Source organism: Lynx canadensis, chromosome B3 (genome assembly GCF_007474595.2).
Source record: "Lynx canadensis isolate LIC74 chromosome B3, mLynCan4.pri.v2, whole genome shotgun sequence".
Classification (NCBI taxonomy): Eukaryota; Metazoa; Chordata; class Mammalia; order Carnivora; family Felidae; genus Lynx; species Lynx canadensis.
The window spans coordinates 18,044,866-18,061,830 of record NC_044308.2 but is presented as its reverse complement, the minus strand read 5'-3'; the positions used below and the strand labels follow the sequence as shown (position 1 = coordinate 18,061,830).

General features: G+C 46.8%; 1 protein-coding gene across 1 annotated transcript in view; it reads left to right on the top strand.

Annotated features, from left to right (window-relative positions):
• Positions 1-16,965, top strand: part of ADAMTS17 (ADAM metallopeptidase with thrombospondin type 1 motif 17) — a 345,685-nt gene that overhangs the window by 221,593 nt on the left and 107,127 nt on the right. Inside the window, exon 16 of the mRNA XM_032593574.1 lies at positions 6,150-6,277. Within this exon, the coding sequence (XP_032449465.1) occupies positions 6,150-6,277 (128 nt within the window). The remainder of the gene's footprint in view (positions 1-6,149; positions 6,278-16,965) is intronic.

Below are 16,965 nucleotides of genomic sequence, written 5' to 3'. Positions count from 1 at the left end.
TTTTATTCGATGCAGAAATCCCACTTAAATGGCTGGTTTTCCACAGATTTCTCCAAGTCCAGATTAAGCTTCTATTTTACTTGTAACCGCTTTTGGATCACTGAGCTCTTTAGTTCTCTTATCATCACAGTGGCTGAAACTGATGTCTGCCCTGGAACCCCCTCCAAAGAAGCTTCTCAGGGCAGCGATTTGGGGAAGCTTGCCGGATTCAGAATATGTTCTTGCCCACTCACTTTTCATGTCTCTCTACCAAAACCATCAATAATTATAGCCAGAGTGCTACTGCCTTTGATCTGGAAAGTGCTACCCTATTTGATAAGGACAGCTAGCGGGCAGTATGCATTTTGTCTTTGAAGGAGGGACCCCAAGTTCAGGGCTTTGCAAGGGTAGCTTGACACCTCCTCCTCCGGGGTGGAATTGTCATGACTTCTTGCATATTTGGTTTCATTTCCCTGTCAAATATAAACAGAAGCCAGCATTTGTGAAAGGAGCATTTAACAAGGATGAAAACAAAATAATAAATGGCCAATTCAGAGGGCAAGGGGGAGAATACAGATTATAAGTGCGTTCTTCTCAAAAATCAGCTTATAAAAGGCCCAATTCTAGCTCAGCCGTGATGGGAACGATTCCTGTGGTCGGGCTCTGGGCTCTCTCGAAGCCCATTATGACTGCCCTATTCATAGCATTGCTATCACTGCGGAATTCTTTGGCGAGTGACGCACAGTTCAAGAAAGGGGAAGCTATATTTTTTCTTTTTTCTCCTGCTGAAAAAAAAAAAAGAATTCTTGCAGAGGTAGATTTTCCAAGAGAGGGTTCAGGACCACAAATCCATACCACCTCCAAAAGAAGACAAAGGCTCTCCTTAGAAAATAGTTCTGGGTGGGAAAGCCTTTAGACAGAAACCCATTGAGATGCCCTGTTGCCAGACCCACCCCATTTCTGCTTTCCCCATGGAATCTCATTTAAGTAGAAACCTTCAGGAGTTCAGTCCTTCCCGCCCAAGCCAGCAGGCCACATGCCCACTGAAGTGTCGGAGGGCTTGGCGAAGGCCATGTCTGGACGTGGAGGTGCATTCCCAGCGCCTCCCCGGCATGGCAGAAGCCACTCTGGGTCTTAGCCTTCCAGGGGCTGGAGGGTATGATGGTTAAGGACTCTCTGACTGCAGTTCGGCCAAGCTGACTCCACTTGCTTAATGAAAAAGAGAAAGTTGTTGCAAAGATGAAGGGTGTCTCAGATCCCGAGGGCCCGGATGAGGGTCTGAGGCCAGGGCCTCTGAAAATATCTGAACCCCCTCTCCATGCCCACCACAACTAATGTGTTTGTGAGTTGTATCTTCCTGCCCCCCACCTTCAGACTGGCTTTCTCATGATTTGTCCACATGCAGGCTGATGGGTCACCCACAGCACCTTTCCTGATAAAGGACCTTTATCCTTTATCTGAGCGCTTTGGGGCCAGATATGGCCAAACATTTTTGGTGTTAGGTAACAACAGTATATCGGCCGTATATTACTTAATACTCCCAGTGGAGCCCTGGGAAGCACCCCACAGTCCAGGGACGCATGTGATGTCTCTACCAAGTAATCCATGAACAATCTCTAATGAGGATACTGCACACTACCAACAGCCTCATGTCAGTCAAGCCCGGTTTGGCTGCCAAATGTGTTTGCCACAAATATAAGAACATGCTTGCAGTTTCCAGAGCTTTTTGGAATTCTGGATTATGGATAAGGGGGTATAGACTTATTTCAGATCCATCAATCATGAACAGACACAGCTGTTCCATATCTGAATTTAGTGCTGATTTTTTCAAGAGGGAGACTCTGATTGGTCTACCTGTGGCTACACTTCGTCTAATCAATTGAGGCGTGGCTATGAGGTTGTGGTGGAGAAAAAGAACTGAGTGGCACAACTACAGTCAAGTGGCTGCTTCTGGTCCAATCAACTAAGGCTTGGCTTTGGAGTCATGGTGGGCAGCTTTGGGGATAGGGGACAAAGCAGCCTCCTCAGCATGTACCCCCCCACACAAGATAGCCAGCCAGAGCTGGAGTGAGCACTTATGATGGCCTCAAAATTCAGTGGTGTCTCCACCTTAGTAAGACCTTGTAACCACTTGGCAGAGAGAACAGCAAGAGTGCCAGTAGCCACAAGTGTCCTTTTCATCATAAAGCACCAGGGGGAGTCCTCCAGGCATCCAAAGAGCAGATATGATCAGGTGGCCCTCAAGCCCCTGAGCTCATCTCCCCTGCCCTGTGTGGTTTCTTCATCAAAATATGAGTCCTGGAGACAAGTGGGCCAGTGAGAGACCAGGATTTACAGCAGACAGTCCAGCCTCAATCAGAATTTCATCTTGGCACATATCAGCCAAGAGGGACACTCTAAGCTTCTTTCTTTGGGGTGTGTGGTTGTATAGCTTTTAAGATTTGACCTCCTTCTGTACTACTAAGAATGTAAGATACTGTGCTCAGAGAAAATCACAGCACCTTATTTATCTGGAGGTTAATTGCCCATCCAATGGGAATATTCAGGGAATTTTGAGGGGCTTCTCCTCAAGTTTTATAAAGGTTGTCCAGAGTCCCTTTGGGAGAGAGTACTACACCTTCCTAGAGGTGTGGGTTACCCTAAATTCTGAGCACAGACCTCAGAAAAGGAGATGGACAAATGGAGTTTCAGTCTGAGCAAAGGAAGGAAGTGTTATGTCTGAATGCTGTTCTGGAGTCTGAGTGCCCCCAGACTTCCCAAGCCAAGGAGGACAGTGTCTGCAGGTGCAAGAGTCCAGTGTGGATGGAGTTGAGTATACTTTCTTGCCTGGGGTCATTGCTGAAAATCCTCCATTTGAGGTCAACCCCCCTGCTTTGGAGAATCTCTACTTTCCTGTTTACACCAAAGGGCCCCCAAAAGTCTTCACCCCTCGAAGTCTGGTCTTTCTAACTTGTCTCAAAAGACCCTCTACTTTTTCACCCAAATCCCATTTCCATTTCTGCTCAAGTCAGAGTATATTCAGAAGCCAGAAACATTCATGAAACTAGTGGTTTGTTTTCAGTAACACCATTTTGTCTCTTGGTTTTTTTGGCCCCCAGTGTCCGAAAGAAAACTAGGCTGGCACAAAGAGGCTAGGGTCTGGCCCTGCCAGTCAAGGGACTCTGGGTAGCCTGTACCTTTCCTGAGCTTCACATGCTCGTCTATAAGATGGAGCAATGACAGCACCCACCTGAAGTGCACAGGTACTACTTAGCATGCTGCCTTGTACACGGAATATAATTAATGTTATTTATGATTTTATCAAAATCATCACCATTATTACTGCTATTGTACAAATCACTTCAAAACTCAGTTATGCCAAGTATTGAGGCAGTTTAAAGGTAAAATACGTAGTTTTAAGATTTCTTGGACCCAGGGGACCCTTCCTTCCTTACAATGTAACATTAGAGGAAGCCTACCTAGGATGTGAAGAAGATACACCCGTCAACTCAGACTGGGGGCTGTGGTGCTGCATTCTCCCAGTCGTTCCCCAAGGTGCTCACAGGAAACCTCAAGGTCCCAAAGAGCACCTCAAAATTTTTGTCAGATGAGCCTCCCAGAACCTGATCTCAGTTTACATTTTAGTCTCCCATACCTCTTCCACTGGCTGCCTTCCTGGGTCATTCCACTTAAATGGAGGGACAACTGCCTCTAGCCTGCTAGCTGGGAAATGGGTCATTCTTTCCACTTAATGCCCTGTCCTCTGACAGCTCAGGTCCATTTCATGTGGCTTTTCACAGTCTGCCTCTTCTGGGATTTGCTGTGTACTTGTCCCTTAGACCACCAGGGCCTTGAAAAGCATACACTACTCATCTTTCTTTCCCCACAGTGCCACAAGAGTGCCTTGTGTGGTGGAGGGGCTCAATTCCTGTTTTTTGAATGAATAAACATTGAAACATCATTACTTTACTTACCTGGGAAACTACTCTTCACAACAGTTTCCGCCCACAACTAACTGGAACAAACAAGCTGAACATTTCTACTGAACCTCTGTAGCTTCTCTCTAGTGTTATAAGACAAGACATCCCACTGGGCATGTTGGTCAGCAGAGCTCCATGAGAGAGGAGCTTTGGAAAGCTGCTGAAAATGGTGGTGGTTTAGTGAATGTCATTCAGTCATGAAAGCTGCAGAGCCTGGGTGAGACAGCACATCTGCTCTGACAAGAACTATCCAGCTGGAATGTCAAGGTCTTCTGAGGCCAAGTCAACTCCAGAAGCCTTTTTCTACCCCTGCTCTTCCTCACCTGAAACCAGTCGAAGGACCCAGTGGAGAAAGATCATGATGGAAACAAAGGGCCTGACAGAGGCAGCACAGACGTGCTGCTGTTTCTCTCTCTGGAGGTTTCCTTGCAAAATAATCACATAAACATCATTGGAATTAGGTGACACAGAGAGAGAAGGGTGCATTCCTCTTTCTCAGTTACATACGGAAGAACAAAATCCATTTATTTATTAAAAAAAGAATCTTGATTTTTCTGTTAAGATCAAGAACGAGGCAAGGATTTTTTTTTTCACCAGTCCTTTTCAACATCATACTGGTAGTCCTAGCTAATGCAATAAGACAAGAAAAGGAAATGAAAAATACACAAATTGGGAAGGGAAAAATAAAACTACCTTTGTTTGCAGATGACATGATGATTTATGTAGAAAATCCCAAAGAATCAACAACAACAAAAAAAACAAAAAAAAATAGAAGAAAAGAAAAAAACTCCTGGAATTAGTAAATGATTATAGCAAGGTTACAAGATATAAAGTAAATGTACAAAAATCACTTTTGTGTATACCAGCAATAAGCAAATGGAGTTTGAAATTAAAAGCACAATACCATTTACACGAACACCCAAGAAATGAAATATTTACGTATAAATCTAACAAAATATGTATAAGATCTATATGAGAAAAACTCTAAGGAATGAATTTAAAAAATTAAATGGGGAGAAATTCCATGTTTCAATGGTTCATGACAAGAATCAATATTGTCATGTCAGTTGATCTTGTCAACTTGACCTATAGATTCAGTGCAATCCCGATCAAAATCCCAGGAAGTTATTTTGTAGATATTGAAAAACTAATTCTAAAGTTTATATGGAAAGATTAAAATATTTACCAAGTCCTTCTGCAATCCAGGTCCTGGACCTGGCCTGAGGACAAGAGAGAAAATCTCAGTCCCTTTTCCTCCAGGGGCTCCAAGTACTCTCAGTTCTTCAAATCCAAAGATAATAATTAAAATCCATCCCTTTCAAACTCTTTTAGCAATGGAACTCACCTTATAAGAAACCCTCTTGTATATAGAAGTTACTCAAACAATTATAAAACAATAGGATAATAGTTAAGGGCTTTAATGGAGGCATAAGCAAAGTGCAGAGGGAGATTCCATGTCAGAGATGGCATGAGAGGAGAGAGCTCTGGAGTAGAAGCTTCTAGGGTGATAGGAATCTCCCAGAAAGCTACGTGCAGAGAGAGATTTCCAAGCAGAAGGAAGAGTTTTGGCAAAGGCATGAGAGCTTGTCATGTTCTAGGAGCTCTCTTGGTTCTGACATGACCCTTCCAAGTTGTCCTAGAGGCTGCTATGTTCCTGTATTTTACTCCTGCTCAGTTTCTTCCAGGACCTTCTTGCTACATATCTCAGCCCTGCAGTTTTTATCCAACAGCCAGTGGAGCACTAAAGCTTTTAGTAAAAGCCACTGCTATAGAGACATCCATGGGGCTCACACCCCCTCCTACCCAAAGGCATTCTGATTCACCTTCTCCCCCTTTCCAGCCCCCGCAACAAGAGACGCTCCTAGTCCCACCCTTCATATATATTCAACTCACTTAGATGTTAGCACACAACAAAATGCTTTTTCAACCTGGTATTTTTAATGTCTTAAAGAAAAGGAAGAATAAGATGAATAAAAGCCCACAGAGCCCTCACCCACGTGTTGTTCACCTGTGCCTGAGGGTCTTTCTCCATTTGTTGTGTTGAGTGTTCCAAGGGGCAGGTCCATGTCTCTGAGCATGTGCCAGGTTCCTGTGACCTTTATTCCACGCTGACCTCTCATCATTTGGGCCACCATCCGTATGCACCTGCACCTTGCATGGCCCACAAACCACTTCCCACATCAATGTCCACCTTCCCCTTTCCCTCCTCAGATAAACCATGTGAACTCTACTGCTCACCCCTTGGGAAGGAGTCCCCGCTGCTGGTGGCCGACAGAGTCCTGGATGGCACACCTTGCGGGCCCTATGAGACTGACCTCTGTGTGCACGGCAAGTGCCAGGTGACGTGTTTTCCTTGTATCTTTGGTGGGGCTTTCTTTGGAGGGGAGCCTCCCTCACCCCAGAAGGTTTCAGGGAGGGGCAGAGCCCTGGGGAGGGAACGGATTTTCTCCATAAGGCACCCATGGTGCTGTCTCCGGCAGCTTGGCACCCCTCCCTCCCTCAGCAGTGACTGAGCATGAAGCTTATCTATAGGCCAGCTGGGAGTTGAGGTGGCTGGAAGAGTAGTGGCAACATCATAATCTCAAAAATCTTAAAATAACTTTAGCCATTCCGATGAAGGGAAAAACAGGTAGAATGCTAAGGTAAGACTGGAAGATGTATGTGCATGTGCTTTTGGACAAGCTATGTTCTGTTCAGCTATAAAAGATCTCATCGAGCTAAGCAGATTCCTTCACAGGTGGTTCAGTATGCTGAATTGAACGTGCTGGGAATTCAATTCAATATGCTGGCTTTGGGGACAACTGCAATTTAGTCCCCAAAGCCATCCTGGTGTTGGATGTCTGCAACTCATTAGAATGATGATAAGTAACATTCAAGAAGACAAAAGGAAAAAGAGAGGGAGGGAGAGGGGATGGGTAGAAGTGCACCTTCCACCTGCGTTAAATCTGCCTGAGCTGGAGGCTCACCTGAAGCTGGGCCCTCCTGACGCAAGGCTCCCTGGCCCAGCGTAACGGTCCTATTTGTCCATCAGAATGGCCATCCTCCTGATGTGTACAGCAGCTGGAATTGGGGTAGGAGTCAAGAGGGTGTGTGCCCAGAGGGCCATGACTCAGATGATGCCACCCTCCATTGTGCTGTATGTGCCATATTTCCTGCTGACTCAGTTGGGTCTGCACCTGTCAGGAGAGAGTCCTTGCCTTCAGCCACAGACATGTGCCCTCCTCATGGTTGAGGCCAGGCTGCCTCAGCTGTGTCCTCAGCAGGTGAGCCCACTGAGAGCCGGAGGAGGCGGTGGCTCCCAGAGCCCTCAGCAGGCAGATGGATAGCAGGGTTGCTGTGCATTTGGCACAGAAAGGAAAACCAGGGCTTGCCTCTGATTTTCACTCTTCCTTGTTTGGCCTTCATCGACCAGCAGCTGCATCCTGAGACTAATAAGCAAGGAGTCCACTGACCAAGGGCTTCTGAGGGGTCTTCTCATTTTGCTTGGAAAAGAGAAACCGCATCCCAGGAGCCATGTGGCTACTGATGCTTCGGGGCACCCACACCTCCCAAAGTCAACACCCATCTCTGTTGTCCAGATTCATGGAACTATTAAAAGCATGTGAAAAATTTTAAAGTCTAGGGGTCACAGGAGAGAGAAACTATTATTCCCCCTAACTATACTTACACCAGAAACTTGCCTCCAGGCCTGGGACCGACTGACCCCATAAGGTAGTGCGTCTTGTTTGTTCTCTCTGCTTCCCAAGCATGGCTGAGGGCAGCGTTTTGGAGACAGAGTAAAAGGGGAGGCAGACAGCAAGACACACAAATGCAATCTCTAGGGTGATTCCTGGGGCCATTTCAACCCTAGTGGGTTTTTTTTCCCTGCAAAGTCCAAACTAGTCCCCAAACGGGATTTTCCAGAAAAAAAGCTTGACAATATCCAGACCCCTCTGGCCCTGCCTAGCTTTGTTATCAAATCCAGATATGCATGGGTGACAGGCACTAGGTGCCCAAGAGTCTTGGCAAGGTGTCCTTCTGGGGAAGGAGGCCGTGATGGTGGTGGAGTTGGACCCTCAGGGCTGCAGTGTTGTCGTGGAGAATGTGCAGGGCCTTGGGGGGTATGAACACAGGTCTTATCATTGTCACCAAAATGAGGAATTGCCGGCATTTCTCTATAAATCTGCTAGCAAATCAAGTGGAGGATTTTTTTCTTTCGTAACTTACACACTTCCAGGGCCCATCCTACAGCGTGGCGATGAACATTTCTTTAGGGACAATTTTCCAAGTAAAAAGCACTTGTACCCTTTAGAAGGCACCATCTGAGCTACCTCTGGGCTGTTGCCAGCATCTTTTGCAATGTTCTTGCCAATGTGCAGACATTTCTAAGAGTCCTGAAATTTTCTGGCCAGTGGGGTCAATGTTAAGTGGCCAGACATGATTTCAGCTCTAAGTGATCAGTGCCAGTGGGTCCCTTCTGTGACCTTGGTTCTTTTTTTTTTTTTTTAATGTTTATTTATTTTTGAGAGAGAGACAGAGCACGAGTCGTGTGGGGGGGGGGAGGGGGGAGGGACAGAAAGAGAGGGAGACACAGAATCTGAAACAGACTCCAGGCTCCAAGCTGTCAGCACAGAGCCCCACGCACAGCTCAAACTTCCGAATTGGGAGATCATGACCTGAGCCAAAGTCGGACATTCAGCCTATTGAGCCACCCAGGTGCCCCATGTGACCTTGGTTCTTACTGCACACTCTTCAGTTAGGGAACTTCCCTGCGCCATGATAGCAAAATATCCAGTTTTTCAGTCAGAACAATATGGGTGAGATGCCACCCAAAGTCTCTACCAGGTCTCTGCCAGCCTTCAAGCCAGAACCTGCCCTACACTTGGGCGTGATGGCAGTAACATGGGTACACCTGCCTTACCATTCCCGGATGCCGCCCCTTCCCTAACCCCCACCCCAGTCTCTCTCAAATGCCTCAAACAATCATTGCATTTACTGACAGCTGATGTGAGACTAGCACTAACCAAGCACCACTGCTCAGCACAGGAGCACTAGGGCACACAGGTACAGACAGTGGCCCCTCTGGCCATGCTCTGTGGCAGGTGGGCAGGCTCATGCTCATCGGAGCCTTGCCCCACCTGTCAGTTCTCAGAACTGCCATCTCCTCTGCATGGATGTTCCCAAGTACCAGCTGCCTCCAGGCAGCCCACCGGTCCTAGCAGGAAGACCACCATCCTGGTAGGTGGTAGGAGCATGCACCCATAAGCACCTCATGAAGTTAAATCCCTGCAAAACAACTCACTTTTTGACGGAAGTTAAAAATACCACCTGTGATTTTTCTAACAGCACTTATTCCTCTGAGAGAAACTATAAAGGTTAAATTTAGCCCCTTGGGAAGTCCGTTCTCATAAGAATCCAAATGAGTAAAGTCAGAGTTAATAAAGTTTTATAAGAATGTTGAGCATACTTAAATAAGAGTATAAGAAATTAAATACAAGTACAGTATCGATACCTAGTTACAGTAATTGCCAAAGTAGAATGTTTTGGATTCCTGTGGTACTTGTGAATGAGTAAGGCAAAGAAAATCCGTTAAAGAGAAGAATAGTAATAAAAAATCTTGAGTTTAGTGAGCAAAGGATCTGTACCTATTCACCAATACTATTATCTAATTATATTGGATAAAAGGTAGAAATCATCCACATTTTATGTAAGACAGCACTTACAGAAATACTGCCATGGTTCACTTACTAGCTTTTTCCTCTGTTCCCTTCAGCTATAAATTTTGCTATTTTAGGGTGGCAGAAGGAGTTCTGGGAAATTTTGAGAAGCACGGTGACGAGCTGGTAGGGAATGGAGGGGACAAGAGGCTCCCACATGGCATTTTGAGCAGATTCCACTAAGCTCCACAGAGCAGGCTGATTCAAACCAGAACACGAAACATGGAAATACCATTTTATTCTGCTTTTATGAGGACTGAGTGGAGTTTCATTTCAGTGAGTCACAAATTATTTCACATGCTGAAATGAAACTTAACAGCACTCATAAAAGTGGGAGCGAGCTGGGGAAAGAAACACAAACATTGTCTATTTTTCGGCAAGTCTGTATAAATCAGGACTCCCATCATCCGCAGTGCCTACTGTTGACCTGCAGAGACAAAGAAATCAAGTTCATACGTTTCAAATGTACAACTTCCCTCAGAGCTACTGACCTTCAGTCGATGAGTCAAAGTGAAGGGTAGATCTGAAGATAACCTGAGAGCAGGTACACTTGGCTATTCTTTAAGGTCTCACCAGTTCACGTACACTCATAGGCATCCAATTAGGGTCCCACTTCTTTGAGATCCTTACTTGTATGCATATCCTGGGCTTGATAAACACCCAAAAGACTTTCAGGTCCCATAAACTTCCTCAGTGGAGGGACTGTGTCCAATTATCTGTGCTCCACCAGCCGCTGGCTTGGAGGAGAGCCTTTGATTACATACTGAAAAGAGAACAGCAGTGAGTGGATGCATGGGTAGATGGCTCCCCTGCTCTTAGGACTCTAGTGATTCTGGAATCTGGAGCCCATTTCAGTGAACCATTTTCACTGTCCAGTGTTTCTTGGCCTCCCATTTTGTGTATAGTGGTCCATTAGGCAAATAGAATTACTTGTGGAATTTAGGAGAATTCTAAGACTCTGGCCTCAGAGTCCCCCTGTGTGAAGAAGGAGGTAACAAACATGGGAAAACCTAACAGGTGTTTGTGCTTATGCCTGTATTTCAACAACACCTTCCTTGTTGCTGCTTCTCCCCATGTCACAACACTGCAGTTGACATCTCTGAAGTGTGTGACTTTTGGTGCCGAACCTTTACTGACAGCAGTGCCTAAAAAGTCTGGAGTCATTCCCTGCACCCCCCTTTGTCTAATTAACTTCCCATTGCAACTTCTGGATTAAGCTGGCAGATGGAGCCTCACGTGGGACTCCGCTAAACCGATGGTAAACGCAGAATAGCACAAACCATGATGGTGAAAAGAAGCAGAGGCCCTTTGACAAAAGAAAGATACCACCTCTTTGTGGAGGGTGGAAGTGAATGGAAGTTTCGTTGAAGGAACAAAGCAGCCGAGGCCAGAAATGAAACGAGGAGAGTCGCAATGGAAAAGAAAGCAGAATGCTCAAGGGAGTCTAGGACTTGAGAACAGAGTGTGGGAGTGAGGTGTGGGCTGAAAATTGAAAGAAGGCAAAGGGTCATACAACATGGCTGATCACGACTGGCCCTGCACTTGGAGCTTGATGGGCTGTTAGGTGATAAGCTCAATGCAAAGTATCAGGGGGCTCCTTTCCAAAGTCGTGTGATAAACTGTATAAGGACAACTGAGGCAGATGTGCGACCTCGGCACTTGAGCACACACTCACCCTCCTGAGTTTAGGGGTGAACTCCAGCTTTCCTCCCACCAGTCCCAAATAGAAGCCTGCCACATGACCCCTCCCACCCCCAAATATAGAGCCCTTTCAGCCTACCTTTCTGTACCTCATTCTCAAATACGAGTGGTCAACTGGAGATCAACAGCTATTTGAAGAAAACCAGCAGCAGGAACAAGAAAGACCAAGAATAACAAACAGAGAAACGGACCCTGGCAGAAAATTGGGATAATCATAGAATTCTCCACAGCTAAATTATCAATCAAGCATGTGGACAAAATAATTACGAGACACAGAAGAACTTAGAAATTTTATTTTCCATGCATCCATTCTGAAGAAATTATGTGTAGTTTAATAAGACAAAGGTAAAGTGAAAAAAAAAAAAAAAAGATAAGCACAGTAAGAATTGGTGCAACTAACACAGAAGCCCAGGAAACACTGGGCTGGGGGCTGTGCCGCTGGCCTAAAAGCATTCAGTTAAAATTAAAACAAGAAGTCAGTGGCATCCCTCCAACAGAAGAGACTGAATGAAGCATAGTTGGAAGATAGCTATAAAGTTAAAGAGTGCAAGTGCTTCTATTCCTGGTCAAAAGAAAACAAAAAAACAAAGACCATGCAAACCTATATGAGAAAGTCCCAGTTCAAATAAGAGACAATAAACTTCACCACTGGGGAAGGGTTGCTGGCAGGTTCAGGGTGCAGAAGAGAGAGACAGAGGTCCCATTCTGAAAATCAAAGTCTCCTGATCCCAGTTTGCCCAGGGCCCAGCTCGGTAAGAAGCCATCATTCTTGTGCATTTATTGAACACCTGTGATGTGCTTAACACCATGCTGGCTGCTGGGATCAGGTGTGGGGGACAAGAATACAAGAAGTCACAAGAAGTCTTAGAATTCTCCTAAATTCCACAAGTAATTCTATTTGCCTAATGGACCACCATACACAAAGAATTATAAGACACCACCCTCCATGCGCTTACGGTCTGTCCCGAAGATGAGACTTAAGCAAAACCCTAACAACCAAAGGTGAAGTCATAATTGAGAGCCAGTGAGATTTGGTTAAGACATAGCAGAAAGTATATAGGGTAGAACTGGGTTCATTCATTCATCAAATATTTATTGAGCACATTTCACGTGCTAAGCACTAATGTGTGCTAGACGTTCAACGGTGAGCAGGACTGAGAGGGTCCCTGTCCCCATGCAATGTGCAGATGAGAAACACATAAACTCAAAAACATGGTCTCTCCAAGGACTGGTCCATGTGAAGAAGAAAATGGTTTCATAGATTGAGAGGGGGATTGGAGCTGAGGAAGACTGAATGGCATGGTGGGTCTCTCCAGGGAGATGGCATTTATGGAAGATCCAGCCTCATGAAGACAGAACAGAATGATCCAGGCAGAAGGTGGCTCCAAGGCTGGTAGGTTCCAGAAGCAGAGGAGATCTGGGTGGCAGGTGCTGGAGGAGTGGATGTGAGGGCAGAGGTGTCAGGGCCCACACCCTACAGGGCCTCAGGCCATGACAGGAATCTAGATTTCATTCTGTCGGGAGTGGAGGGATTGAAGCAGAGGTGTGAACCCACCTTGGTTATGGAGAATCAGCTGTGTGGGGCCTGAATGGAACCCAGGAAACCAGGCAGGAGGTTGTTAGGGTGAGTCATGTAGCTGAGAGGCAATGGGACTCGGAGGAGATTGGGTTCAGTGTGCATTCAGAGGACGAGGGAGGAAAGCTGAGGTGACGAGCAGGTGTCATGGCATCGTGGAGCATCTTGAATCCCTAAGTGTGGACGTACTCCACCATGGGTCTTCTCATCTCTTAGGTGAAGATCAATCTGGCAGCAGAGGGGAGGAAACAGGTACAATAGGTCATGTCCCGAATGGTGAGGGTCTAAACTGGGCTGTGACCATGAGCGTGGAGAAAAAGTAGACACTACAGTCTATTAGGGGACAAAGCCACCAAGTCAAAGAAGATGGAGAAGTGGCCACTATATGTGGTGACCAGGAGGTTGTCTGTTGCTGGTGATCTTCTACCGAGCAGGGGCAGGATTCTGCGGGCAGAATCCAGGTTTCAGATCACCAAAGATGGATATTTCTCACGTCTGGGAGAAATGGCTGCACTGTCCATGGCTCATCCTGTCCCCTCCTCCAGCACAGCGTGCTGAGCCCTAAGGCCTTTCTAGGCTTTTTGTGTGTTTCACAGGGACTGCCTCTACCAAAAAAGAGCTTGTGCTTTCCCCACCAGTTCCCTATCATCTTGAGCCTTTGATTAATTATGCCCCCGGCAGTGTCCTCCCCTGGTGTCCTACATACCCCAGTTTGTTAGCAGAACAGGGCTCAGACCTGCAGATGCTGACCAGGAACTTTAAGACCTGCTCTGAAATCTCAGAAATTGGTAGCAGGAATGCCTAGTGTATGTGGAAAAGTAACTGCTAGGGATCGCTAGGAAAGCATAGGAAGATCCTAGAATTCATTGTTTGGAGTTTGCTTTGGTTTGGTCATCTTGCCCTCTTAGAACACCAGTCCTCATAAATACAATTGTTAAAACTCCTCTAACATTCAGAATTAATGAGTTGTATGCTTTGGTAACTTCCATTTTGAAAAAAAAAAAAAAATCCCAGTCCCTTGCAAAAATATTCTATGTCACTTGCACTAACTGTGGGGCAAAGGGAGAAAATGCCACTATTGGCAGGTTAGTTTGACTTCTCTTCTTTGCCTCTGTGATTTGCTGCTTCTTAGACATTGACATCCCTTGTGTGCCCTGCCTTCAAACACACTAGGTGCCTAAAATAATACCAAACAGTGGGCAGAACATACAAACCTGTCCTGACCCCTTGAGTGTCTCGAAGAATTAATACAAAGGGTGACCATGTGTCCTTGTTTGCACATGATCTGAGAAGCCCACTGGGGCAGACAGTGACCCACTGCATGGGGGCGCTGCTTGATATTATGGGAGAACCCACCTGTGGATGACCCTCTGGACACTGGCTCTCTCTGCATGTTTCACGAAGAGGGACCAGGGGAAGGATGTGGTCCTGCCTACTTTCTCCTTCCCTATCTTCCTTTTTTGGAGATGGCAGGGGTTCTGTGGAAGGACAATTACCTTTTGAGCCCTACTGTGCTCAGATAAGGTACTAGCTGTCCCCCATCCCCTTAGGGGGAGGATGGTCTGTGTGCTGTCTCCATCTGTCCTGACAGCACCCACCTGTCACTAGGGTCCCAAGAAGTGAGCCAGAGGAGAGGTCATTTTTTTTAACCTCTGAGGTTGAGGTTGAGGTTAATATTCCAGTTTATAAAATGGGTAAACTGAGGCTCCTATCCAAATCTGTAATTATCCTCAGGATATGCATAGTGACCACAGCCTTGAGGATGACATTTGTGGAAGAGAAGCTTATGGCCTACCTGCCTGGGTAATTTAGCTCTAATCCAAAAGGCAGTTAGCCTACAATTTGAAATCATGTCTGAGTTACGTTTGCTCTTAGAGGTGAAGTTTTAGCAAAGGAGGCTGGTTTTTAAAATTGAAACAAGATGCTGGGTGGGGAAAGGGGAGAAAAGAGCAGAGCACTTTCCCCCTGTATCCAGCCATTGACAGTTTTACACATAAGGTGATGTGAATCCTACAAGCAAGGCTATCAAAGGCTCCAGATCTGAGTTTCTGTTTCCCTGGTGGAGAGGGGTAGAAGTGTAACCACCCTGTGAGCAGAAGGACTGAACAGCATCCAGATGATCCGTGAGGCCCTCAGTTGAGGGCATTTGGGGTTTTGTAACTAGACAGTGTGTCATGGTGGAGCCTCCCATGGATCATTTACCTGCCCTGGGCACCTTTGTAGGGGGGGATCTGCTTCCTGAGAGTATAGGGGAACCCGCCTCTGTTGTCCTTGTTGCTCTGCTAGCCTCCCCCATGTGCCTCCAGGATACCTCAGCCCAGAACTGCTTCAGCTCAGGGGTGACAGAGGATGGAGGCAGCAGTAGTTACTTTCCCAGTGGGAACTCATGCCTCGGGTCTTTCAGTGGCACGGAGGGTATCAGTTAAGTAGACACTGCCTCCTCGGGACACAGAAAGCTCAGCGTCTGTGGCAGTGGCCGTCTCCATAAGGGGCTCTATCTCTGAGCTCCAAACCTAGCCCAGTGGTCTCCCAATCTGACCTGGGCCCACAGCATTGCCTGAGAACGCCCTGGGGATGGCAGATTCGTGGGCCCCACCCTAACAATGGGTGACCCGCCCAGCCCTCCAGGTGATTCTGGCATGCTGGAGTTGGAGAACAGCTACCCCACGTGATCTTGTGGCTCTGGGCCTGGGAGATCTTTGGTCCACCCTAGAAACTGACCACTGCTGGTCAGACTGAGAGGAGTTGTTCCCTTTAGGTTCTCCAGAACATGCAGAGCAAGACTTTGTCTGAAAGGGCATACCATCTTCATAGACTAATTTTAGCTCTCAAGAACAATTGTCCCAATCAAAAAAATCAGCAGGTGATCATGTTTCAGAAAGGATCCTCCATTGTCTCAGATCCAGATCTAAGCCCATGCGCTTTAGATGCTTTATTTGGCCCCCTGAGAGGAACAGACACTGATGAGGATGGGCCGCACCGGCTTGCCTGGAAACATCCTAGACTCTCAGAAAAGAGGCAGGTGCTAGTTCTGTGCAGGCCAAGCATGCCCTAGCGGCCCCACAGACATCAGGCCTTGCTGGGCTCCCAACTAACTTGGACTTCTTCCCAGAAAAAAGGGAAATCAATGCCAAACATTGTATCTACTTAAACTCTGGATCCCCTGAGGTCTAAATCAGTACTGGTCAGAGCTTCGCTGCTGCATTGTGTACATGTTCTTTTTGCCACGTTTTGGGAGCCGTGGCGAGAATATCAGGAGGAGTAGATTGCTCCCTAACTTGCCTCTGCTTGTTTGGGGCCAACAGCGTCTCCTGCCAGGATTGGCCATGAGGGCACCTAGTGCTGGTCTGGCTGTGCAGGTGCTTTGCAAGTGCTCACTTAATCCACAGCCTTTTCTCCTTCTCATTTGTCTCTTTCCACCAAGGTCCTTCTTTCAGGGGACTCTGGGAGAAGTGGTTTGCTCATCTAGGAAGGCGTGTGTTCTCCTAAGCGCCCTTCCTCCCAGTGGGGTCTTTGCCCTGTTCCTCCCTGAAGCACCTCCCATGCCTGTCCTTCCAGCTTCTCAGTGAACTCCTGCTCTGGAAGATTGCAAACTGCACACTTTGCCTCCTTGTTCTGATCGCCTAGCCAGAAGGCACATGGCCTTTTGAAATTCTGGCGCAGATGCTCTCCTCACTTTCCTTTTTCTCGCGTTCTTTTAGCTTCTTTATTCTACATTCTTGCAAACCCAGCAGGCTTTGGGAAGGGGCCCTACCCTCTCCAGAATGCCTCCCAGTGACCCTGGTCCTTGACTGAAGACAATCAGGGGAGATTCCCAGGCAGCCAGGGCTGAGAGGCAAGAGGTGAGGTACTGCTCCTGGCCCCACCAAACAACTTGCTGTGTGGCCTTCGATTCGTCAGGTGCCGTCATTGTGGCTGGGGGAAAGGTGGTCTGGACAAAGTGGGATGCTAACTTAGAACATCTAGAAGCTATTTAATCAGGAAACCCTAACAGAGGTACCAGATAGGGATGGCAAGCCAGCAGGAATGTGGTTAAAAGATAAACAGGAAGTCC